The 26984-nt window shown below is 43.7% G+C and overlaps 1 protein-coding gene across 2 annotated transcripts in view; it reads left to right on the forward strand.

Annotated features, from left to right (window-relative positions):
- Window positions 1-26984, forward strand: part of LOC147678090 (hydroperoxide isomerase ALOXE3-like) — a 155803-nt gene that overhangs the window by 24524 nt on the left and 104295 nt on the right. For both annotated transcript variants that reach the window (XM_086945957.1, XM_086945958.1), the window contains exons 2-5: window positions 2750-2954; window positions 7030-7111; window positions 21779-21898; window positions 22061-22164. In XM_086945957.1, coding sequence (XP_086802083.1) covers window positions 2750-2954; window positions 7030-7111; window positions 21779-21898; window positions 22061-22164 — 511 coding nt within the window. The remainder of the gene's footprint in view (window positions 1-2749; window positions 2955-7029; window positions 7112-21778; window positions 21899-22060; window positions 22165-26984) is intronic.

Here is a 26984-nt window from a genome sequence, read left to right on the forward strand (position 1 = left end):
TCAAGCAGCACTGACACATAGAAGCAGGATGGTTGATGGCAGATTCTTGAGGACATGTTTATGAAATTGTGACGCTGTGCGGTGCAGGAAAGCAAGTCAGCTTGTTGCGCTGTGTTACAGGGAAAGAGTAGGAATGTGCCACATTTAAGTCAATACAGTGCATCCTGCCTTTCCCCTGCATTGGTGCCCTTTTGGCAGCCTTGCGCCAACCGAGGCACCCTTGCACCATGGTGCAAGGGGGCCTCAGTTGCAAGCAGGATTGTTTATGTGCACAAAAAACTATGCCCTGAGGCTTATTCCTCTTTCTGTGTGTGCTGGAGAATGCAGCAAATATGGAAAGCGGAGCAAGTAATGAGGAGAAATAAATATATTTCTCATCTGTATGCCTCCCCTGAGTAGGCGAATCTTTTTTGTGCATTTCCTGATTTGCTAACTCTGGTAAATTTGGTAATGTGTCAACATCCATGGGAGTTTTGTGGAACACCCGTGCAACGCCTTCCCAGGGCAGAGTAAGGCAATGCAGTGATTTGCGCTGCTTTACGTCAGATTTATGGAGCCACTCAGGGCCACAAAAAGCGGCCTTGCGTGGATTCATAATTCTCACTAAAAGTTTGTGCTGCTCATCTATCACGTTGCATGATGCGAACATGATGCAAACTGGGTTATAAATATGCCATTCGGAGTCCAAGGCACCATCCTGTGAGTTGCACTGAACCAAAGCCTGAGGACCTTTTAACTAAACTTTCCCTGCTTACTGACATCTGAACTCCACAAAATTGAAGCAGCGATCATTGGGTATTAGATGAAGACTTTTCATCTAAAATTGTTCTATAACATCTTCTTACACACAATGTTTATTCCGGTGTATCACAAATAACAAAGGTGGTAGAGGGGAGGCTAAAGCTAGGATAATCCCCTAATCAAACTCAAACTATGAGCACTCTGCAAAAATTACAGCCAAAGAAGAAATAGAAAATGTCCCAAAGGAATATTTATTGCAGAGTCCCTTCTTTAAAATATGACAACCTTCACCCAACAATTAGTGACATTCTTCATTATAGGGCTCCACTTCATGCTGACAAAGGTCAAAATGTTATTGGCATGGGCTTCAACTCTGATAGTCAGGGGAGCTCTTCTGCATGTTAAGGTAGGGGACCTATGAAGTTGCAATGTGGTGGTGGTAACCCACTTAGCTGGGAAGATGTTTTTTCTACCACTTCCAATACAGAGGAAGAAAGGTTAAAAATATCTTATGGTGGAAAAAGCAATCTTTATTCGTGTCCCTATATGGCACTGGTAAAATTGAAAGGTGGACTGTTTGAAACCCAGATGATTGCCAACATGTTTCAGCCCCTGACTTGCTTAGAGGAGCTGGGAGCTTTCTTCAGGACCAGGATGAAATTCTCTGTACGAAAGGCCTTGTTAGGCAATATAGTCACAAGGCAGAAAAGCCTAGTACTTGACCCAAAGGATCTTTAGGCACATCTATTGACATTCATTAGTTACTAGGCTCTGGAGTAAAAGAAAAAAACAGCAATTAATATTATTTCTTTTCTTTGCTCCATTGTGGTGGGCGACTTGTTTGTGAAACAGTGAGTGGACACTGCAAACAAATTTGTGGTAAAATATGTCATTGTGCACTCTTCAAGCATTTAGCTCATGCATCACACAGCAAAACATCCCAACAACCTATCATGCTTATATGCCATCTTGCCCTCGTTTTGCTTAAGAATTACTTACACCCATAGAACCAAAATATAAGGCCAGCTGAAGAAAGAAAAATGTAAAAATTAAATATTTCTTACTCACTAAGGAGTTAATGTGAAATGAAGCTGACTTTTATAGACCCAAGTTGGTGTAGAAATTACTTTACATGAATCTTTCTTGGGTGGGCAGCAATAAATGGGAGTGATCATCTGGTCATATATGGTAGTTTTGTTGCAGGTCCCCTGGTGAGATAGAGTATTAGGAAATACAGGGTGGAATTTTGTGTCTATGTTATAATCCTAGTTGTTGTTGGTGGATATCTTGAGTGTATGTACTTGTCATAGCAGTAGACTAGTTTCTAAGGTTTTGTATGGTATCACATCTGTGTGAGTTAACCTGATGCTGTTGTCTAATTATCATTTAGCAAAAACTACTACTCTTCAACTTCAAGTGAAGGGTAGATTGTGATATTTCTTTATTCTGATAATTACAGATGGCTCACCTTGAGTTACAATATAGTAAGTGGGTGGTTAATCACACTACAAAACCTACATAAGAGAGATTTACTAACAGTTAAAAAGTAACTTTTACCTGTCAAAAAGGTTTATTTTTACAGGTCCAACTGTAGGTTTAAACTGCAGCATTCGGGCTACCATGGTAAGCCCTCTTTTCCTTGTCACACTAGTGGATGGCATAATAAGTGCTGCAGTCTACAAGTAACATTTTACTTTGCATGCCATGGATGGAGTTTCTACACCATATACTATGGTCTTATAGGAGAACTAAATACGGAAATCCAAGAGTAATCAAATTCTGCATGTTTTAGACTTCAGAGCACATAAACTGGGCACTGGATAGCAGTTCTCCAGTGCATAGAGTAAAAAAACACCATTAAAATAAATCATAAAAAGGTGGGTACGAATGCGAGAAAGAGGTATTTTATCAATTTTTCAAATATAATCACTATCATTCGACTAAATATCTGACAACAGAAATACATTTGGGTTTATCCATGAAATTGTGTCTTCTTACTGTTCCTCAGCAGGACCAGTTTGTTATCAAAGGCGCAGACGATCTGGGAGACATTCTTCTCATCCGCCTCTACAAGGAACCCCACCCCTTCTTTCCAGAGAGCAGCTGGTACTGCAACAGGGTCATCGTACAATGTCCTCTGGGCAAGACCTATCACTTCCCGTGCTACCAGTGGCTCGAGGGCTACCGGACCATGGAGCTCAGGGAAGGCACAGGTACTATTCTTCCACAGCTGATCTCCTCCACAATTTTAAGGAATACATAAAAGCTACAAAGGACCACATTCTAGACACTGCACAATAAATTCAATCTCATGTGCTTCAGAGCATTTTATTTATGTTCTGTCACGGTGGTTTTGTTTATTTGTAAGTTGGAGCTCAGCTAATGGATGTGTGGGTTGGTCTGTGCTGGTAAGGAGCATGAGGCACAAGGAGATAAAGTCAACTTCCCAGGACTATGCAATAGGTTACAATGAGAATGATGGGATTAAAAATTAGGTCTTGTGGTTCCACTGCCAACAATGACTTATCGCGAGACCATGAAGTGAGACACAGGCAGGATATAAACTAATCTACCCAAAATTACACAATTGTGTTCAGTCAAGCGACATCGTTAGAAATCAGGTATCTGGATAGTACTTGACCAAGAGATCAAACTTCCTCCCTACACTCAGTCAAACTCCAGGATTTCTAAGCAGACCCAGCAACAGTGGCCACAGACTTCAGTCTTCTTATCCCTGTAGCCTAAAAGCAGCAGCCCTCTATGCACAGTGGCCAGGAAGAATCCCAGTGCTAGTGTCGCCTGGGTCTTATGCGAGGCCAGGCACAGTGTATCATCATGTTCATAGAAATAACTGATTAAGCATCACCTGTTCATCTTTTTTGCTAAATATTTAATTATTGCAGATAAAAAAAGTGAGGTCTTTGCAAGAAGATCAAGCAATTTGACTATGATCCCAAAATTGTGTTGGTTGAGGATATTAGGGTGAGAGGCATCATCATTAATCGACTAATATTGAACCACTTGACCACATTTCTGCCCTAAACTCTCCAGGCTGTTCAATCATGGGTCCAAGTACCCACCCTTACCATTATAATGGACTTGGCAACAGTGCTTATTCACGACAGTCCTCCAGTACCACTCCCTCCAAGGATGGTGAAAGAGGTACCAGCGGGCAGCATTCCTCTTCCTACACCACCCACAAGGTCTGCCTCCCGGTTTTCTGCAGGCCTCACTCCACACAGCGCCACAGCTAAACCACATTATAAATCACTTTATTCACTCAGTATTTGCCTTATTAATCACAATTTTATGTGATTAATTAGTCAACAACTAGACCATATCTTGTCTACAAGGACCAAAGACCATCCCAAGCAAAGACTTCACTTTCACAAGCCTACCTGACCTCACTCTGAAAAAGTTTTCAGTCACTCCATTTCTATTGTCCCCCGATGAATATTAAATAGCCACATACAAAATAGCTTAGGGCATTAAATGTTCAGAATGAAAAAGCAATAGATAGAAGGTTATGTGATCGTGCTCTATTGTCAATAGTAATAGATGGAACTTATTATGGCTGCTACTAGGGATAGAAATGACGTCTATTTAGCGTCATCATATAATGTAGTAAAACCACATCAACAAGAATAAATGCAATGTATCCCGAGCAAAATCAAACAATGTACAAATCATCAATCAAAATAAAGCATCATATTCCAGGATAGGTGTCAGTCTTCTTCTTTAATGTTCGCTACAGCATCTCTTTGATTGCTAGCCAACACGTGTTGAACCAAGTTCAATCCACAAGAAACTTGTGTTACCTCAATAAACCCTAAGTGAGGAACAATAAATATAAGAAAAAATGAATATTAAAATAAACGCTCACCAGCACATATATTTACGAAACTGGCGACACCACTGACTCTCTGTTCCGAGTGGCGCAATGAATTAGCTGCATAACAAAATATTATAAGGAAATATTTACCGTATGAAATCCAATTTGACCTTAAAGTGGCATTACCACTCCCAATCATCTACATCATCACGCTAGGTAAAAAAGTCTTAAGAATATCTGCAATACTCACTAAGTTTGGAGTTATAAAGTCGATTCCGTGAAGAAGTAGCACCTCAATTTATAGAATAAACGAAACCCTCGTCAGGGCAAAGTCCGGTCACAACATCTAAAAAAGAACATTTATATTAAGTCCCCAGCAATAAAATATGTTGTTTCTTGTGGATTGAACTTGGTTGGATATGTCCCTTCACGTTATTCTTTTTTTCCTTTTTTTATTCTTTATTTACTTTGCACTTTGGTTATCTTTTGGGTTCTATTGAGTTTGTCTCTGCACTACTTATCCTTTTATAAACAAAAGATGAACTTTTTGGTTACTCTTTGTTCACTCGAATATGCCTTACTCACTTTGGGTGTGCTGTTCGAATCTATTATCTTGACATACAGACGACAATGCTATTTGGATGCTCCTGTCTTCTAAGGTGATATTGATGTCACTGGGTTGAAAACACTTGTCTTCTCTACTTTACTTTTTAGTATGGTTTATATGACATATTTAGTTTGTAATTGCTGTTTTTGTTGTATATTCTAGCCCTGATGAAGTCTAAATGCATAAACTGCTAAAATTAGACGAAATACGTGTTGGCTAGCAATCAAAGAGATGCTGTAGCGAACATTAAAGAAGAAGACTGACACCTATCCTGCTTTATTTTGATTGATGATTTGTCCATTGTTTGATTTTGCTCGGGATACATTGCATTTATTCTCATTAAATGTTCGGCCCTACAAACTGTAGTGACATGTCAGTCTATTAGCGTCATATTAGAAATATTTCTCACTTTCTACTTTTAATTGGGGAAAATGAAACATGAAATGGGTACAGAAAGGCAACGTTCTCTCCAGGAGGGCATTTCTTTAATTACACTGAACACACTGTACTACCTTAGATGGCAGTGTGGGTAACGTCAATCTGTTTGTCTAGATGTCCAGGATCTAGTCTCTGGCATAGAGATTAGTGATTATTATCCTCCCTCCAAAATGCAAAACTTGCACTGATATACACTTAGTATAGAATGAAAGAGTGGATTTTAGAACACACGGAATATAGATTTTTGGTTTTAAATCTTAAATATTACTTGGGGCCTATACACAAACTGCACTTTGTAATACTTTTAGTTGTACTATAGTAGAACTACTCATGTACTACAAAATGGTATGTATGGGGAGACTTCTGCCTCTCTTATCTTTCCAATGCAGAGGTAGGTATATATTTTAGTAGTAGATGTGGAAGAAGCGTGGGGGATTGACTGAAGAATGGGGAATACATATTACTAAATGGGAAGAGGATTTGTGAGCATTAAGGAGGGGCTTACAGAGGGTTGAGGAGGGGTTTAGAGAGGATCATGCTAATACCAACACCCACCCATAAAACAGTATTCTCATTGCTATTTACCAAACGGCACTTCTAAAGACACTTCAGCCAAAAAGGGCCCATGTAGTCATAAATATATTCTACAGCACATCCTTGGGCTACGTTAAGCACCACACATGGCCATCACAGGCACTGCAACACACTCAAATAGAAAATAATGGAAGCAGGAATTGCCCCTTAGGAAATGTTAGTTAAAATAAATTATCTCAAATTTAAAATTACAGACATACATGCCCACACCCACAAATATACAGAGATTAAAATTAAGAAAATTAATTTAACCAAATAAGTTTAATCACATTTACCAAATAATAATTAAATATAAAATGATAGTAAAGGTGTTATTTTAATTTTGTTTACAAAAATAACAATTACACATTAAATGAATATATTAAATTATTTATTAAATATTTAATTTGATGAGTTAATGTGCTGTAACATGTTCTTTTTATAGTTCCTGGTTTCCAACAAATATTTTACATTAAAAATATTTGTACTATTTTACCTTAGGTAGATCTCTGCAGTGGTGACAATGACCTCTGCCATCAGTGGGTCTAAACATTGGAGGGTGTCCTAGTTTATGACTGGCTAAACAGGGTGATATACACAGTAGGTTTTACTATTGTGCCACAACATTGTGTACCATTTATCTGCAGAGTATATAATAAGGGCGCTTGCAACTCAACATTTGGAAATGTAAAGGGATAGACATATCTGCATTTCAATGCTTATGATGGCTGCGAAACCACTGCTTTAAGATGCACTTGAGAATCTTTATGGTAATCATAACTCCTAAGATACCCATTGCATTATAAATATCTGATGGTTGTTTCCTTTTTTCCCTCAGCCCATCCAGCAGCAGATGAAACCCACCCTCTACTTCTGCAGCACAGAGAATTGGAGCTAAAAAGCAGAAGAGAATCTTACAGGTCTGTGTAAAACCTGTGAATTTGCATGTTGTGTAGATCACGGCAAAGAGAGACGTGTAGCCCATGATCATAATGTCCAAGTTTTGATAGTTGCAGCACCTTCATCGGCTTGTCACCAATTTCTGGAGGTCACTCAATGATATCTCGCGCTACCAAGCATCCATCCAATTTTCTGGAATAGACCAGTTCCAATATTACAGGTAGTAAATCTGAAAAATAAGTTGTGTTTACCGTGTATGGGACCAGGGACAGACTGGCCTTTCAGTCACTCTAGCAGTTCCCTTGTAGTGTGCAGTCTAGGGGATGCTTTTAGAGCAGGATACATTGTCATGGCCTAACCATGCCCCCATAAATCCATTTTAGTAGCAGCTTGTCAGGCTGGCTTGAAAATTCTTACCCAGCTGATTTTGGTTTACACACAGATCCTGTCTGCGATGGGTATCACTGGTGAACATGCAAGTGAGATCTAGTCAACCTGTGATCTCTATATTGTTGTGGTACAGAAAATGAAATGATGTGCGCATGTTCCTATAGGAAAAATTTGCATTCCAGTTTTTCATGCTATGTTTGTAAGGTCTGTTGATGTTTTCAGTGTACCCCAGAAGAGAGAAAATTAACAGCATTCTTTGCTGTGTGGCTCATTTGTCAGTGGTGTGGTGTTGAGCGGTGGAGTTGATCTAAGACCTGTTGAGGGTGCTATGAGAAGACAATGAATGCCTTCTAGTGCATCAGTGAAGAATTGAAGTAACAGTCTATGGGATCGCTTGGGAATCTCCATATGTCTTATAAACACGAGGAGTTAGGGCTTGATGGTGGATGGTTAATTCTTCACAATGGTGACGGATATCCTGTCTGACGTAAGATAAATCACATTATAGCCTACTGGATTTATAGTTCACTGGATGTGATATCCATCACCGTTGTGACGGAGTAACCCGCCTGACAAAATCTAAATCAGGCCCTTAGTTACTACACTCTTTGAGATACAGTTTGAGATCTTTCTGAATAGCTCATTGTGTAATTTGTGATTTTGATATCTTTTTCATAGTATATAACTGAGAAACCACTTAATCAACTGTTTTTCTTTTCTTATTTCATATGTGTAATAAATTATGTAGTTCAGCAACAATGTGATTCTGTTGCGGAATTGGGTGTTATAGCAGCAAACAAGTAAAAAAAGAAAAATAAAAGAAAAAATAACTAAAATAACTTACCTGTAGATAGTTATCCACCAAATTCTCATATAAAATAAGCATTTGCAAAGCTAAGTTTCTTGTTTTACAAATGTTTATTAGCTACTGGTCTTGGCTCTCCAATGCTTGTAGAATTACGGCGTTAGCATGAGCAAACTCAAAAGAAGCAAATTGGTCTTCTTGGATAGTAATTTGCTATAGTTTCAAGATGACCACCACACTGAGTCTATTGTAAGCAAGGGATAGACCCAAAGCCTACTCTAATTACGCATTAAAGTATTTGTTACTATGCAATCTGCCATGGCGAGAATGTAAAAATATTCGGCGTGAACAGCTGTTTGGGAATGTTCAGCATGGAAAAGCATGAGCGACGGTGGAATCTCCTCCCTCGCCCACTGAAGAATAGGTAAAATACTGCACACTCCTAAAGGTGTTAAATTCAGGACTGTTGATTTTGATATAATGGCATCTGCATTATCTCTTTTGGTCATTTGTAAAATAACGAATCTCCTCATTTATTACAAATGGTGACAGGCCTGTTGATTACACATTTATGTTAGAGGTAAGAAGTCAATTGTTGATTACTTTGTCATGTACCTGAGGACTCACTTGATGAGTATTTGGAGTGAGTTTGTTTGTTACCTGATTATTGTGTACCAACAGGTGATATTTTTGTGTTGTAATTCATTCAACTGTACTTTATACAGTTGTGGACCTAATACTTGTTTGATGTACGGTCATTTTGAGGAGCTGGTTCACTACATAATTGGAGTAAGTTGTAATACAGTTAGTTGTTGCTAAAATCTTGGCATTCAGGAGTTATCTGCTAGATCCCCTGAAATATATTTATTTAGTCTACGTGTTGTGTTTCACCTATTTTGGTTGGTGGCTGCAACCCTGAAGGACTGTCATTGGTATACTGGTTTAGGGTAAGAATCTGAAAATAAGCGGGTGGATTCTGTAAGCAAGTCTTAAAAGTCAGTTTCTGTGGTTTTGGGGTATGCTAGCCTAGTGGTTGTAGGCCCCCATGCATATGTAGTGACCACACAGACATGGTTGGTTAGGGTGTAGAACTGGCCAAGGGCACGTGCGCCCAGCCCCTTTTATTATGAGGGTCAAATGTCTTGTTACGCCTGTGCTGGATGGGTGTGGCGTGGGGTGTGAGCCAACCCTCAGGGAGTGGCTGGTGACAGAACAACTAGAACAGTGACCAGCAGGTCACTACGTCCCTCCAAAACGTTATTCAAACTGTAACAACAAAGTCCAACCTGTAGGAGAAAATAAACAACAAATAGAAACTTCCACTGAGTCTGTTCAGCTGCATGCAGAAACAAGACGATGGTATATCTGCTCTGGGATCACTAGTTATGCTTAGCAGGGTTCAGTATTGCCCTGCGGGTCCAGTACTCCTTAGACTCCATGGGGTGGAAGTTGACACCAGTGGCTCTCTATGTCCAGTTCTCTGAGATAGTGCAGGTGGAGTGATGCTGATTCACCCACCAGTCCTGGTTGTTGTGGCATCCTCTCAAATGCAGCATTGCTTCTCTCTCTAGAATGGTGGAGTTGTTGCAAACATCCCTCTTACAAGGATGCCCCTCTCGCAGGTGTTCCCCTCTCACAGGATGTCCCGGAAGCCCTCTTCACCAGGCTTCCACTGGACTGGGTTTACTTTGCTGTGCCACTCCAACGTCCCTCACTAGGTTTGTGGAGAAAGCGCTACAAGTCCCACCTTTAAGTCCCTTGCTTCACCGGAAGGGTAGTTGTTTACCCCTGCCACTTAGCACAAGACCTTCATCTTCCTGGGACCTGCAGAAGAGTAGCTGTAGACTCATCTCTCCTGGTGGGACCAGCTTTCACCGGTGTCCCTGAGGCCTTTACCCCTGGTCACCACGGTCTGGTGTGGAGTGCTTGGATCCTCTTCTTCAGGACGTCCAAACAGCCTCATCGTCCATTTTCCTGTGCAACCCCAAAGCTAGATGTCACAAGTGGAGAAGTGTGGCTCACTGGTTAGAGCAGGCAGACCCTGCAGCAGAGGTCAGACCCGGGACCAGGGTTCAATTCCCGACGCGGCAGGGTCTTGAGCTCAAATGTCCACGGACTTGACAATTCTCGCTTCGGTGCCTGACCTAATCATGGGTTCACACTCTGCAACTCTGGGCATTAAGCTTGCTTAATCTCCACAACGGGGATGCCTGGCTTTCACCTTGGGGATGCCCTGTAGGGGCTATCTCACAGGGAAAAGCCAGGACGGGTTCCCAAGGCAAGCGCCAAGATACCTCCCCAGGTGATCGAGCGCTATATAAGAGCATATCTGCAATCACTGGGTTTGCTCGGTGTTCCAAAGACTCTTGAACAGCTGTTTTTTCCAAGTGCCACTGATGCTGCCAGGTACTGTGGTCCATGCCAGATGTTCTTGCACTCAGTCATCTTTGCCTTCTGGTGTGCGAGTTGTCAGATCACACACTCCTTTATTTTTCTCTCATCTTCTTGAATTTTTTTTTCACAATGGCGTCATGCCACACAATTCCTGCTTCTTGTTATTTCTCTTTGCGACACAGTCTCATCCAATCAGGTCTTGCACTTCTCCTTTGACCAGGCCTCTTCACACGGGTCTCCCTGGTTCTGTCCTACCCCTAGAATAATGCAATCTCTTCATTTCGTGACCAGACCTATTGTTGCGACCTTTTTCCATTCATTACTTCTGATTTCAGGTCAATCTTGGTGTACCTCTCCTCGGTCCTCTTCACGGACCTCTCCCCTGTCCTCTTGTCAGACCTCTCTTCAGGTCGCCACTTCTCTGACCTCTTCTCAGGTCATCTCTGCCGACCTCTTGCAGGTCATCTCCGCTGACCTCTTGTAGGTCATCACCTCTCTTGAGGACGTGCTCCAGGCACCTCAATACCACACCGAAGTGGCTTTCTCTTTGCAGCCTCCTGTCAGGCCGGCTTTACAGGATGAGTAATGCTGTGTGCCCACCTGGGCCCTGTTCCTTGTAGGGCGCTCAGCCGATACCGTCCATGTCTGGGGTGCATCTTCAGCGCAACTTCTCTCCTTGCGCTCTTACTTCTTCATCGGATGTCACGCCACTTCTCTTCATACAAGTACACTTTTTCCCCCAACCACTTTGAGCTGCAGCAGCTGTCCCTGTGCTGCATTCATTTATCTTAGTCACTGTTTCTCACCAGTACTTTCGCTAGTATGTGTTTTTTTCTTCTAGCTTTATGTAGCTCACATTGCATTGCAGGATAGTCACACCCTTGGCCTAATTCAAGGCACTCATACCACCCCTTCTCCTTGTCTGGCTCCTCTGCCAAAGACAGCAGTGATTCCTTTCAGTTTTCGTGAAGTGCTCTGTTCAGTTTTTTCATTTTTTTTTCTGTCAGTCGTGGTAGCGCTAAATGGCCACTAGATGGCACTGTTGCATTGTTTCTAGGCCCCGGCAGCTTACTTCATGCTGCGGGCCTTCGTGCTCTCTATCTCGGAGATTTTCCTGCCTTCAAGAGACCCCATCCTCCCGGCTGCCTCTCACCCGGAGTCACACACGGGCACAGTGCTGGTTTTTCTCCATGCTCGTGCAGGCTCTTACTGCTGCATCAGATGCTTCCTGTGGCACCATGGAAAGCTTCGCCCTTTTCTTTCCTGTATGGCTCCCTACATCACAGCCGGTGAGTGAAGCGCCGTCTTTCTACCACAACTGTGGTGCTGGATTGTGGGACATGCCTTATCTTGTCTTTCTTTGTCTGCAGGCAGTTACCTTGATGACTCTGTGGTGGCAGGACCCTTGGAGGCTTTGGCTGTTTCAGGCGGCTGCAGCAGCTCCCATCATGCTCATAGCTGCCAAGGTTTCAGATTGCTAAGTGTGACATTTTCACAATTTTAGTGTAGTTATGAGTGACATTTTAACGACTATGAGTGACACTTTCTCACGAGTAATAAGCAATTTAGACATACAAATAATATCAGAAATTATACCCATTTGAGCAAGGAGAAACTAAGAAGTCATTGAACTAAAGTGTACTAACGGCAGGCAGCTGAAAACTGACCAGAGCAGTGTCAGGTTGCATGACTACAAAGTTTTCAGACCCAGTACACCACAGGACAGGGGCGAAGGTAACTCAGATTGATTGAAACAACAATGTTATTTATTAAGAGCATCCATAGCAAGATAGCTTAACCACTAAAACACAGATGCCCTAGCAGCCTCGCCCACACTGGTCCCCCGGGTCCTCCTTACTACCGGCTATCAATAAAGCAAGCCAGCATGCAGAGAATTAGTGTAGATTCCAGGGCCTCTCTGTCCCACATGGGTCTCAGGCCACAACAGAAGGACGAAACCAGCGTGAAGGATTAGCCATTGCAGAGTGCAGCAGTTGGGAAACCAACAGCTGCATACATGGAGCAGCGGACTGACCCCATTCAGCTACACAATTTAAACAAATAATAACAGCTCTCTCATAGCTGCCAAGGTTTCAGATTGCTATGTGTGACATTTTAATAATTTTAGAGTTATTATGAGTGACATTTAAATGACTATGAGTGACACTGTCCCGCGAGACAAAATTAAGCAATGAAGATGAAGGAAACAATAATATCAGAAATTGCACACATTTGAGGAACGATAAACTAAGTTAACTGCTGCAAAACGTAAGAAATATAAACAACTTTCATTTATCAGACTCTAGCTAAAATTGCAGAAATGAGAAAAGCAGCTTCCAAGAGGTTCAACATGTCATTATACTCAGCTGTGACTTGCAGTCTCACTCAACTGCCGCCAGGGACCTGAGCAGTAACGCAACAGTAAAACAAAGCAGACATACTCTGTGACTGAGAGGGGCACAGGCAAACTCAGAATAAGTCTAGGATGGATTGCACACGCAGATGAACTATTGTTCGTAGCGAAAGATGTTACTCGCCAAGCTAGGGCAGCTCACGAGAAATTAACGGAATTAGCGAACAAATATTCAGTGGATCTGACCAGGACAAAGGCGTTTCAAGGCGGCCATAGGTTGCAGTATACAGACCAAGATCTGGACGAGAAGAGAGTGATCGGATTAAAAACCCACATCAGAGAACTAGTAGTGGGAATCCGTATATGGGTTCAACTGGACAAATGGGAGGAAAAGTGGTCAAAAAAAAAAAAAAGTATTAGACGGAGCACTAAAGAGGCATCTCCAGGAGCTGGGCTGATGCATGCGGAAGCATACCCCTTGAGGGAAGTGGCTCACGTGAGGTTCCGTGACAATTGTAAGTGGTGTTTTCGACTCGCACGAATATGGTCGAGTCTGGTATCTATGAACCGCAAATGACGAGTTTAGTAAGTGTGCGCAGTTTCGCTGTGCTAACTTAAACCGTTCGTTTGTTATGTGGGTTTTTCATCTATACCCACGGGTTCCATCTTAGATATGGCATCCATTTTGTCTCTTGCCCTCAAGTAGCCAGCGAACGGACGTTGTCCGCTTCGCGACCCTGGGACTCCCAAAATATCCGCGGAAGACACATGTTCTTTGTGAGTGTCTTTATGACGAGGGGGTTGCTACTGTAAGGCAGATGGCGCCGCTCGAGGCTCATCTTGCCGCACGGACTTATTGTCTCAGCCGTGCATCTCATTAGGCACGTCCCTTTGATGCCTGTATCTCGTGTTTCCCGATACCTCCCCTTTTACACCCTTTCCAATCTCCCCACTGTCTCCGTCTTCCTCTACACCTGTCCTTGTTCCTATTTCGATCTGTTTTACTGCTGATTGGAATTTTGCTAATGGTGGGAAGATGGGTTTTTACAGTTGGGAACCGCCAAATGCTTCCGCGCTTATGTTCCGGACCTCATGTGTTTCAAAGTGACCAAAGCGACCCCTCTGGGGGATAATGATGGGAACCGGGTTGTAAACTTTTGTGTTCAATGTTATCCTATGGGTAAAAACTGTATAAAAGGAGCGATCCACAGAACCAATTTGAAGCAGTCTCCCCAAGTTGCACGCTGTGTACTTGCCGTGATCTCTGTGTTCCCTGCAGCAAATAAACCTTGAATCTTTGACGTCGAAGGAAGTGTCCCGTGTCTCTGTGATTTGTACGCCGGAGCAGGTTACCCACGAAGGTTTCAGGTGTTGTGCCCTGGCACCGCTGGGTCTTAAAGAACCCAGTCCTTCACACGGAGGATACGTGCATGTGCCCTGGAGTAGGGGAGATTTGGCTGCTTTTACGAACACATTCCCGAAATTGAGAGAGAGCCCAGTAGAATGGTACAAGCAGGTAGAGAGGTTCGTTAAGATTTCGAAGGTACTGTGGGTTGACCTGAACACACTGTTCGACATTGTGGTTCCGGGAGATTTGTGGGTGGCGTGTAAAATCAGCATTGAATGGCCCACGGAGGAGCCAGAACGAGATGCACATACAAATGGACCGTCACCAAGGGTGATGATAAAATACGAACAGGTGATTACATGGTTAAAAACCAAGGTGCTGCCACAGGATATAGACTGGGTGAAAATAGACAGAACTAGACAAGAACCGAAGGAAACAGTCCACGAGTATTATGAGAAACTGTTGCAGATATTCAAGCGGTGCAGTGGACTGGATGTGATGGATCCAAAGGATATGGGACAGTTTGTGTCCAAGTTTGTTTTAGGACTGAGACCTGAGATCTGTCTCATGATACAGCAACATTTGATTTGCTGGCAGAACAAACCCCTGGACGAAATTCTGAGGTATGCAAGGCACTGCAGCGATGAGATAGACTCTTAAACAAAGAAGCTCAATGATAAACTGATGCTAGTCCAGATGCAACCGGGAGGACAGGGACAGTCTGGGAATGGAACATTGGGGAGGAGATCGAGCAGTCAGAAAAGAGACAGCGAAGATGGTCCAAGGCCAAGGGTAGACCTGGCGACACTAAAGAAAACTACTAGGTGTCATCAGTGTCACGAGATCGGGCATTGGAGGCGTGAGTGTCCCCATAACCCAGATAATCAAGTACAGGAAGAGGACGAGGAGAGTCAGACTCCCCAAGTTCCGAGATCAACAATAGTCAAGCTCAAGGCGGCAAAAGGGGGGACTTTCACTCCGAGAGCTCCAGTTCCCCAGCCACCGAAGATCGGAGCAGGGAACAAGATATACCAACAGATGCCTCTTCTGATAGACGGAGATGTACTATGCCTTTAGCCCAGTGACAGGAAGGTGTCTGAATGAAGAGGAGGAGTGCACCTTAGGAGCAGCATTAGAGATAGATCAGAGGGGACCCTTTGTAGAAGCTGACGTAGCCGGACACCCCACTACCTTTTTGGTGGACACGGGTGCGACACGTTCTACTGTACGGTCCGCAGTGGTTCCTAACTTGCCTCTTTCCGGACAAACTATCCAGGTTGTGGGAGTCGCAAATAGGAAAATAACAAATCCATTGACTGAGCCAGTTCCAGTAAGAATAGGAAACTTCAGGGACAACCATCAATTTGTGGTATGTGATTCTAGTCCTGTGTGTCTACTAGGAAGAGATCTATTATGCAAACTTAATTGTACCATCTACTGCACACCCAAGGGAGTGGAGTTAGAGACAAATGATGATGATGCTGCCTTTAAGGTTGCAAACACACGTCTGTGCATTGAACTGTATCCTGCACTAACAGTGGAGGAACTCCCCTGGGATTTGAGAGAGACGGTCAGACAGGAGGTTTGGGACTTTACAGGGGAAGAGATTGGGTTAGTCAAAGGTGTGGAGCCAGTTAGGATACAAGTGAGACCCAATGCAGAATTTCCAAGGACACCTCAGTACAAGCTGACTCCAGAAACAATTGCGGGAATAAAACCTGTGATTGAATCCATGATTAGACAGGGAATCCTAAAAGAGATAATAGGCAGTCCGTGTAACTCTCCGATCATGGGCTTGCAGAAGCCTAGCGGGAAGTTCAGGATTGTCCAGGATTTACGAAAAGTGAACGACATTGTCGTTCCATGCTGTCCAGTGGTACCGAATCCATCAGTAATATTGTTTCAAATTCCAGCACAGGCTGGGTGGTTCACCGTGATAGACCTATGTCAGGCATTCTTCTCAATACCGTTGCATGAGGAGAGCCAATTTCTTTTCGCTTTTAAGCTGGAAGACCGCGTGTTGACATGGTGTCGTATCCCACAGGGGTATACAGAAAGTCCATCGATCTTTAATCAATTATTGAAGAGAAATCTTGAAAGTCTAGTACTGCCCCAGAATTCAGTCCTTGTACAGTACATAGACAACCTCCTTGTTGCGTCAGAGACAGAAGATGCCTGTAGAATAGACACCATCGCCTTGTTGAACCATCTGGCAGAGAACGGTCACAAGGTATCTCCCAGCAAGCTACAATACTGTCTCCCTGAAGTACAGTATTTGGGACACAGAATTGAGAAGGGAATAAGAAAAGTGTCCCCAGACAGAATAGAGGCAATAATGAAGATGATGGTGCCTACCACACAAAGAGAGGTTAGAATGTTCTTGGGAATGGTTGGCTACTGTCGCCAGTGGATTGCTAATTTTTCACTAAAGGCGAAGCCCTTACAGAAACTGACGCTCAAGGACGTGAGTGATCCGGTACCATGGGACACAGACTGCATGATGGCTTTCCTGGCGTTGAGAGAGGACTTGTGCCGTGCTCCGGCTCTGGGAATGCCTGATTACACCAAATTGTTTTCATTATTCTGCTGCGAGCGAGAGGGTTGCGCGTTAGCAGTTTTGACCCAAGATCACGGAGGTGTCCGTAGACCAGTTGCTTATTTCTCGGCTTCCTTAGACCCAGTAGCCGCAGCGTTGCCCGGATGTCTCAAATCCGTTGCTGCAACAGGTGTCAGCATTGAGCGATGTGAGAGTATAGTGATGGGACATTCACTGGTGGTACACGTTCCACATTCAGTAGAATTGTTAATGACCAGGACCAAAACGCAGCACCTGACTAATAACAGGCTCACACGCTATGAGCAGGTTATACTTGCTGCAGATAATGTGACCCTAAAGAGGTGCTCAGTTTTGAACCCTGCTATACTGATGCCATTGCCGAATGTTTTAGATGATGATTGTGAAGACCATGACTGCCTCGAGGTGACTGAACTGTGCACCAAGCCAAGACCAGACATTGTCGATGAGCCGTTGGAAGACCCTGATGAAATTCTCTTTGTAGATGGCTCATGTATAAGGGACAATGCTGGACAGTTAAGAGCGGCTTTTGCCGTTTGCACGATTCATGGGATAATCGAAGCTGCCTGCTTAGAAGGAGTACACTCCGCTCAGGTGGCTGAGATAGTCGCGTTGACGTGTGCCTGTTTGGCAGCCAACAAAATTCGAGTCACCATATACACCGACAGCCGATATGGGTTTGGTGTGGTTCACGACTTCGGTCAGTTGTGGTCTCAAAGGGGTTACATGACATCATCAGGTTCCCCTATCAGGAATGGAGAGTTTGTCAGATTACTGCTGGAGGCTCTACAGGGCCCAGCAGAAATAGCAGTGGTGAAATGTACAGCACACAGCAAAGGTGTTGATTTTGTGTCCCTGGGAAATAGGTATGCGGATGAGGTTGCACGTTATTGTGCCGAACAAGCTTACTCATTCACAGACCAGGTTATCGAGGGGATGCATAGAGGGACCGAGCTAAACATGATACTTGAAGTGGCAGATACTTGGGATGACTTGAGGAAGATGCAAGAGCAAGCTTCAGACTTCGAGAAAAGGGTGTGGGTGACCTCTGGTTGTACCAAAGGGAGTTTGGACTTGTGGATTTCAGCAGATGGAAGGGCTGTGTTACCAAATGAACTAGTGAGCCCGATGGCTCGACAGATACATGGTTCTGTGCATTTGGGAAGAGATGCAATGATACGAGTGTTCAGGCAGACTTGGTATAATCCCAAGTTCAGAACGGCTGCAGAAGCGGTGTGTCAGAGGTGTGTTAAGTTGGTTTGCCAACCTGGGAAAGAGTTTTCTTGAGTATATACTGGAACCTCTTATCATCATAGTGTCATGTTTGATTGGATTGTGGGGTTTGATGAGATTGTACAAATGGTACAGATCAAACAGACTGGCAAGATCAATGAGGGTACAAGAGCAGAGAATGGAGAATTTGCAAGACAATCAATATCGAAGTCTGAGGGCATTAGAAATGCTCAGGCGAGGGAACGTTGCAACAAGTGCTGTGTAGCTCGGTCCCTACCTTAAAGAATGTTGGGATGGTGATGACGCAGGTCATCAAAGGGGGGACTGAGAGAGTGGAAAATTTTGTGTTAGAAATTGTAGGGGTGCACTATATTCATGTATAATCAGCACCCACACATATAAAGGATTATAGCCATGTTTAAAGTGACATAGAGTTATGAAACCATATGTTTGAATCTACATATCTGTAACGTATATTGCTTTGAAATACTAATGCCTTGTTAGCCTAGAAATGTTGTCTGCTTTTAATGACAATCTAGTTAAGGTTACTCGAATAGTTATTGATGTATATAAATGTATGTTTAGAAATTCATTATTGCATTTACATAGACGATATAGAAGGGTTAAGTTAGAAATGTATTCTTTTACTTTAATAATGAAGGCCTAATGAACAGGAAAATGTTGCCAATGCTAGAACGTGACATCCCGAAATGTGTAGAGGCCAAGGTGGGGAGAGAGGATTATGCAGGCCGAACTAGGAATGTTTCTTTTAACATTAAATCATGGAAAGGCTGTTCCTAGAAGGTTGTTTTAGAAAATTAATTGCAAGTAGCATGTAGCTGCGAACCAATTTATGTGCGTTCCTTTGCAGGTGCAAGGTTAGCCAGAGATAGTAAAGAAGGGGCCATTGTATATGAGCGTTAGGATGTTAGTTCTAGACATGGAGGAGTGGCTGCGGAATTTTAGGGAAGCAACTTCAAGAGAAGACGGCTCTGGGACCCAAGGACGTTTCTCAACGAACAAAGATGAAGACATCGTAATGAAGATTCTTTGAAAATTAATACTTCTGAGAGGGGCGTACCTTAGGGCGTGTCGTTCATATTGTGGGATTTGTATTAGGGACAGCACCTTGGTAGGAGAGCAGAGCAGATGCGCACAAGGGCGAAGAAAGATGCTGGGTAGGCAGAGAGCGGTACCATGCGAGAATGGGTTCATAGACTAAGTCCGGACGAAGTGAGTGAACTTCTTTGGAAGTCACCACGGCTTACTCCTTTGTTAGGAGGGAATCTGGTTATAAGGATGTCATTTAGTATAGAGTAGGGACAGATTTACCTGGATGTATTTCTTCTTTTCTTCCATGCCTACCAAGACCCAAATCATAGCAATTCTTGCAAGCCTGGTGGTCTTGGAAATCATACTGGTGTTGTTTCTTAGTCGACTGAGACTTTTCCGTAGGATTATGTTTGTATTAGTGCCTGTATATCTACTAAATCTTTTACTGAGGTGTTTATATACACAACTGCTTTTGTCTTTATATTAAATCTTTAAACCTGAATTTTTGTCAGTGGTTCTTCGGGGAAACGGATGGGGAAAGCTAAACATTTGGAGTTATGCTGTAAGATAGATTGCCTTCTACACTCTATGACAGATAAAAAGGTCTAGTCGACCTGCGGTGGGATTCTAGAAATGTTATTCCGATTCTAGATTAAAAATCCCACCTTCCCAATATGATACACACTTTACACATTGAACTGTGTAAGCTGTCAGCTATTGTTTGCACTGTCTGTTTTTAATTCTTTAAATGGTTGACGTTCTCTGCAGTTCACCACTTTGTGCCAGACGCCTGAACACCGCCTGCGCGCCTTTATCTGAAGCCACAGCTCAAAGCACAATTACAGAGAAGCATTATTTTCAGGGAACCAGCGCGTCCGCTCAGGACACAGGAGAAAAGTCGTAATCCTAATGAATTCTGTGGCTGGCAGGTAGTCAGTGAGCTGCCCCCGGCGCACCCTTAACCCCATTTACAGCAGATCACGTCACTTTGAAATCATGACCTACCAGCAGCCGGTTTTACAAATTGAAATAAAGTTTGTTTCTAACATTCTTCTGGACGGGACCCCTTCAGCAGCGCTCGAAGGCACAAGGCAGTGATGTCACGCGTTTGCTGCGGGTGGCTCAGCTTACCTTTTATGCTGCGACCATGTTCCTTCCTTCTTGGGGTTCTCTCAGGCCACCCTCCTACCCTTGCACTAGCGGCTGACAGTCTGCTCCTAGGTGCTTTCTCTTTCACTTCCGCTGCTGGGCACCTCTTTTCACGGCTGCAACCCGACTGTGGCATTGGGCCTCAGGCCACATTACGGTAATAAATGACACGGACACCATGGGATGCATCGTAGTTAACTGGCCTCGAACACCTGGGCCCTTTTATTGGCGGGGCCACGTCACGCGTGGCACCCGTGATGAATGGGTGTGGGGGTGCAGTGTGCCCAGCCCTTGAGGGAGTGGCTGGCATGACAACTTCCTGCGGGACACTAGAACGTGTCTCGTAAGATACTACACCGACCACCAAATTGGGCTGCACACCATTCCGACACGACACCACCTGTAGCCCAGTACTTCGACCACCCGTGACTGGGTACCTCAATCAGAGCAGCAGATCCTACTCCTGCTGCTCGGTCATCACAGCAGAGGCCGCAGGTCCTTTAGCTGACTGGCCCCATCCTGCCTCACTTATCACCCCGACGCACTCTTTCAGTCCTTCACCTGTGCCGTGTGGGGTCCGCCTCATCGATGGCTTCTGGGGCTATTTTGCTTTCCCCACGATAGCTATTTTCACTGCCGCCCACTTCCTTGCACCTTCTGGGGCTCAACTCATGTCCCACAGGCATTTAGATGCGGGTGGGCTCCCGCTCCACTCCTTCAGTTCGGCCTCAGTAGGCTGGTGGCAGGAGCATGCCACCGGCTCCCAGACTCGCCACGTGGTCTCTCCTTGTCCGTGTGCTACCACACACTTGCGGGTATACCAAGTGCGCGGTGAGCTCCTGCTCACCTCCTTCACCCAGGAGCTTTTCACATGCCCCGCGGGCCATCATGCACGTCCTGTGCCTGCACGCAAGGGGTGCCCTCGACACGTGCAGGACTCTCCCCCTTCAACCACCAAACAAACAAGGTAGCTGCACACGAGGGCTCAGCCTGCTCACCACCAAATTAATAGTGTGGGGCACTAGGTCCCCATGCATATATAGTGACCAGACAGACACGTTTGGTTAGGGTGTAGGACAGGCCATGGGCATTATCAGCGTCACATATCCTGTGAAGCCTGTGCTGGATGGGTGTGGTGTGGAGTTTGAGGCAGCCCTCAGGGAGTGACTGTTGACAGAGCAACTAGAACAGTGACCTGCAGATCACTACAGTGATGATTATCCGAGGGCTTAAAAATTAATTCCTTAGCAATATCTGAGGCCAATTCCTGGATTTCCTTCCTGATGGAAGAGTGAATTTAATTGAGACCTAAGTTTTGCACATAACCCAACTTTAATTTCAGTGATTGTTTAGTATATTATAAACGTTGTCTCTCACATTTTCCCAGGTGGAGAGATTTCTTTCCTGGAACACCGAGATGCATCGACGTCAATTCTGCAAAAGAGCTTAACTCCAACATTACATATTCCCTCCTCAAACCATCCTCTCAGCCTCTCTACAGAGCTACGTAAGTATCACAACCTTCAAGAATAGTTTAATAATAGTCCAGGGGGTGAGAAAGGTGTGAGACCTTCATTGCCAGAAGGTGGGACTAAGGCCAAAGGATGGTCGAGTTGTGTGTTCTTTCTCTCACGTAGACATAGTGTTATTCTTTCCTTTTGGTTTGCAGACACGTGGGGGAGAAGTTGAAGATCTTCTCTGGCTGCTGCAACTCATGGAAGTCCCTTGAAGACCTTCAGAGGGTGTTCTGGTTCACCAGGACACCTGTATCAGGTTTGTGTCCAATACAAAGATGAAGCACCTATTGAGCCAAAGGTTCTTGTATCAGGAAGAAAATATTGGTTCCAGGAGGAAAGCCTTGAAGAACCTGGGGGCATATTATCAAGGGGGTTTATCTCCGCTTTTTTGGCTTTAAAAGCCAAGAAAGCAGAGATAAAATTATCTCCCTATTACCTAGCTGTCGCTAACACCAGTTAGCGAAAGCTAGTAGGAGATAGCGACCATCTTGGGCCCCGCTTTGCATGTCAGTGATATCTATCACTAATGACATTCAAAGTGGGCGTGCCAAGATGTTAGCGACTGGAAACAGTCGCTAACATCGCTATCTCCTATTACCAACTTTTGGAGATATTTGTGCTAAGCGTGAATATCTCCAAAAGTTAACACCTGCCCTGAGCAGTTCTTAGCCATGTTATCCAATGGGAGGGGGATAACATGGCTAAGAGCATTAGCTCGGTAATGCATGAATATCGCGGACATTTCAGCGATATTCATGCATTGCGGCCGGTTTTTATCGCTTAGGAGATATACCTTGATAATAGCAAGGTTCCTAAGCGATAAAAATCGCCGCAGCGCTGCGATAAAAAAATCGCCGCTAAACCAACATAGCAATAATTATCGCTAGTTGTTGGTAATATGCCCCCTGGTATTTACTTGTCCAATGTGTCCAAGTCCTTAAGAGCAGTTTCACTGAACTGATAAAATGCATCATACCAGACTGCATTTTTTAGGTTCTCTCACAGTCTTCCAAGGTTTGTGACAACATGTTTACTTGGGCGAATCTAAGAAAATCTGTGGGGTCTGTGAAGTTTTATTACAAGAGAAAGGTCTTACATGTGTCCTTGTTATTGGCCTAAACATAGCTTGAGAAGTTTCTAACTCTTCATGATTTTAAATCTAGGTGTGATTTTCCCCACAAACTAGCAATATTTCTTTGCAAGTCCTTGTTTGCAGTCATTAGGGGTGTGCCATTTTCTCCTGAGTTAACTTTTAACTGATTTCTTGACAACTTTGAAAAAGTACAGATGATGGTGAACTTTTTTTTCCTCACTTAACTTAAAAGTGGCACAAAGCCCCGATTTTCACACTATAAAAAACCCTCTATAAACTACTAGGCATCTCACCCTCTTAAAAGTAAGTAATAGTTGTAATGGCAATGAGATCAGAACGTGAGTGATGGCTTGGATTAAATACATTTATTATTCAACATAGCCGTTTTGTCGTACATGCTGGCATATCATTACTTTGACATGGCCGGATATCAGCATTTTAAGCTTATTCTTGATGCTTTGGGTTTCATGGTGATTAATGGGTGGAACACCAATAGCAGGGAACAAAGGGACACATGCATCAAGGTAGACTTTTGCAATTCCTTAATTGTGATTATTAAGGAATCGCAATTAAGGAATCGCAAAAACCTATGCATGCAGGAATCGCTAAAAAAATAAGCGATTACCAAACAGTCCTTAATTGCGACTTGCAAATTGCGAGCCGCAATAAAGAAATGGCTTCCCATTCATTCCTATGGGACTACAGGCCCATAGGAATGAATGGGAATTGCATGCGCAATTTGCGAGTACCAAATAGGTACACGCATATTGCACATGCAATGTCAAGGGTGCCAGGGTGCCAAATGGACACCCTGTTGCACTCCTGAAATTGATATGTCAACACATGTTGCATACACATATGCCCCAAGGGCATGTGTGTGTGTAACCTGGAACTTTGAAAAATGCACTTTAGTAAATAAAATTACGTTTATTCGCTAGTTACCTCTTGGTATAATTTTTCGATAATTAGCGGCCCCTAATAGCAAAATCGCTAATTTAAATGGCATCTTGAATTGCATTGAAGGCATCACAATTTGCAATTCCTCAAATGCAATCGCAATTTGCGATTTTTGCATTTGGGATGATGCAAAAAAATCGGAATCTGCCAGTTTGCGACCGGTGTTTAGTTTGATGCATGTGGGGGTAAACGTGTTCTTTTGATAAAAACGTCGGCTGTGTTTAATGAATCTACATGAGGTTTAGCAGCCTGTTCGTAAGATATGCCCAAGGCAGTGCTCTCAGGGCCTCAAGAAGATGTGGCAAGAGAATGGCAAAGTTAGGTCGGTCAATTGATAAAAGGTTTGCTAATAACTTTTGTGCCGTTTCACAAATTGCACAGAATTCGAAAGATAATTAGTATGTTTAACTTACTGCTGATTTGCTAATTTACATAAAGATCCATCAACGGCGACATGAATAAAAGGAAGCAAAAAAAAAGTATTCCTCTCCTTCTAACATTGGTGCCTTTTTAAACATCTGCTTTTTGTAAGGAATTCACGTTTAGTTTTTCACTGGTGTGCTAAGCTGAGTCCTTTTCAGAAATCATGGTCACTGGTGATGTCAGATATGACGTCTCCTTTGATGTGATCAATAATGTACTTTGAAAAATCATGAGGGATGCTATGTTTGATGTCACAAGCAATGCATGACTGCGATGCAAGTTAAGGGCAGATTAGGATTGCGGTTTTTCCGCATCCTCGGTGCAGGCGGAAGCCACCGCCGGCCTCGAGGATGCGGAAAAACCGCAGCGGACCCACTAAAGACCCACCGCCACATTAGGATGGCTGGTAGGTCCTGGTTTCTGTACGCAGATTTTCCACAGCAGTTGGCTTACAACCGCGGCGGAAAAGCTCTAATATGGTGACAGTGTCTCTCAGACACCGTCAGCCATATTAGGATGGGCTGTCAAAAATGCTTTTCCGCGGCGGGTTTTCCGCCGTGGAAAAGCATGTGTAACTTCACTGCGGGGGCCCGTTGCGGGCCCCCTGGGTGAAGGGGGGGTGAGGGGTGCACATGGGGGGTACCTATGGTACCCCCCTGCATTTGTATGCAGAAATCGGCAGGCACCGCACGGTGCCTGCCGCTTTCTGCATACAAATGCAAAGTATGCATTTTTACCATTGCGGCAGATGCAGCTTGAAGCCGCACCCGCCGCAATGGTAAACATTGAGGATGTGACCGCCAGGGTGGCGGTCACATCCTAGTTGCACAGGAGGGAACTCTGCAGGCGATGCGGAGGTTCCCTCCTACTCTATGGTGGCGGACGGACTCAGGTCCGTCCGCCATCATAATCGGCTATGTGTGTGTGGGTGTATGTTAACAAAAACTGCATGCCTACCAATACAAGTGAGAACACTAATCCAGGGATTATAATTCGTTTTCATTCTGATCATTGACAAATATGGGCCTTTACTCATGTTACATATTGATTTATAAGCTACTTTGCTTCGCATTAATAACCCTTGCTAAGTTATCAATTGAGGAAAGATCCTAACTAAAGCTTAATATTCGCTGCTGGTGTTAAAAGCCGTATATAGTGAACTCAGCCTATCCGCTTACATAACGAATAGCAGAATCTGTCAATGCAATGAAAAGGCAGGATATAAGATATGCCACTGCGCCCCATTATTTACAGGCCACAATGGAAGCGTCAAATGTTTGAAGTTATGTACTATTGATGTCAGAAATTGATAAAAGTGGATTGACGGTAGAGTGTAGGAAATGGATACAAAAAGTATTGTGGTGTTGGGCCCTAGGCCCACAAGGTAGAAGGAATCATGACACCGGACACCAGTTAGGGGATAGCAGATCTGGCCCGAGCACGTGCGCTCTGGCTCTTTTATTAACAGCGTCACCTGACCCAGTGACGTCTGTGGTGGGTGGGTGTTTAGTGTAGGGTTACATATACACAACTAGACTGTGTCCTAGCAGGACACTACGGCCCACATGCATCAAGCATTTTTGTAGTCGCAAACGGTGCGATTACTTAAAATCGGCCGTTTGCGAATGCAAAAGTGCTTTTTGGGATGCATGAAGCAATTTTAGAATTCGTAACATTGTTGCGAGTTCTAAAATTGCGGGTGCTTTTAAGAAGTCGCAGATGTGCGACTTCTTAAAAGCAATGCATCATTACTTTGACAAGTGGAAATTCGCAATTAGGGTTCCAAATTTACCGAGTGGTTGAACCACTCGGTAAATTTGGAAAAAGTGTTTAAAATGCTTAAAATGGTTTTTTTTCAACATTCATGTTTCACACACACATGTCCTTAGGACATGTGTGTGTGAAACATGATGCGAAAAATACATTTCAGGGGTGCATGGGGGGGTCCTTTGGACCCCCCCCTGCACCCATGAAATTTTCTAAGTGCCACTCGCAATTCCCATTGACTCCTATGGGCCTTTTGGCCCATAGGAATCAATGGGAATTGCGAAAATTAACTTAAGAATTCGGTATTCATTTGGGATTCGGTAAAAATTGCGATTTTTACCGAATCACAAATGAATACCGAAAATAATGATGCATAGCATTTTGCACTTCTTAATTTGCGATTCCTTATTTTTCGCAAATTAGGAAGTGCAAAATGTCACAATGATGCATGTGGGCCATTATTCCTCCCAAACTTTAATGAAAGGAAAAAAACGAAAGTCCAACCTGCAAGAAAACAGAACAATGACATTTGATAGCCCCAACAGATCTTCTTCAGGCGATCAGCTGGGAGAATGTTGAAAGTTGCAAAACTATAAAATCAGTCAGATGAGCTTCACCTCGGCGGTGTACTTCAGATCATCCGTGTCTTGCTGTGTTGACGCTTATATACAGTGTTCATCACTTGGAGCATTGGGAGCAGGATGGGTGTGACCCTTGAGGGGTCTTGCAGGTGTTCCAAGTCCAGTGGATGACAACGCTTGTTGGTTGTAGGAGACGACTATGTCACGAGGGGTCTTTCTTTGGATTTGCTGATCTTGATGCCTTCACATCTCCGT

Source organism: Lissotriton vulgaris, chromosome 12 (genome assembly GCF_964263255.1).
Source record: "Lissotriton vulgaris chromosome 12, aLisVul1.2, whole genome shotgun sequence".
Taxonomy (NCBI): domain Eukaryota; kingdom Metazoa; phylum Chordata; class Amphibia; order Caudata; family Salamandridae; genus Lissotriton; species Lissotriton vulgaris.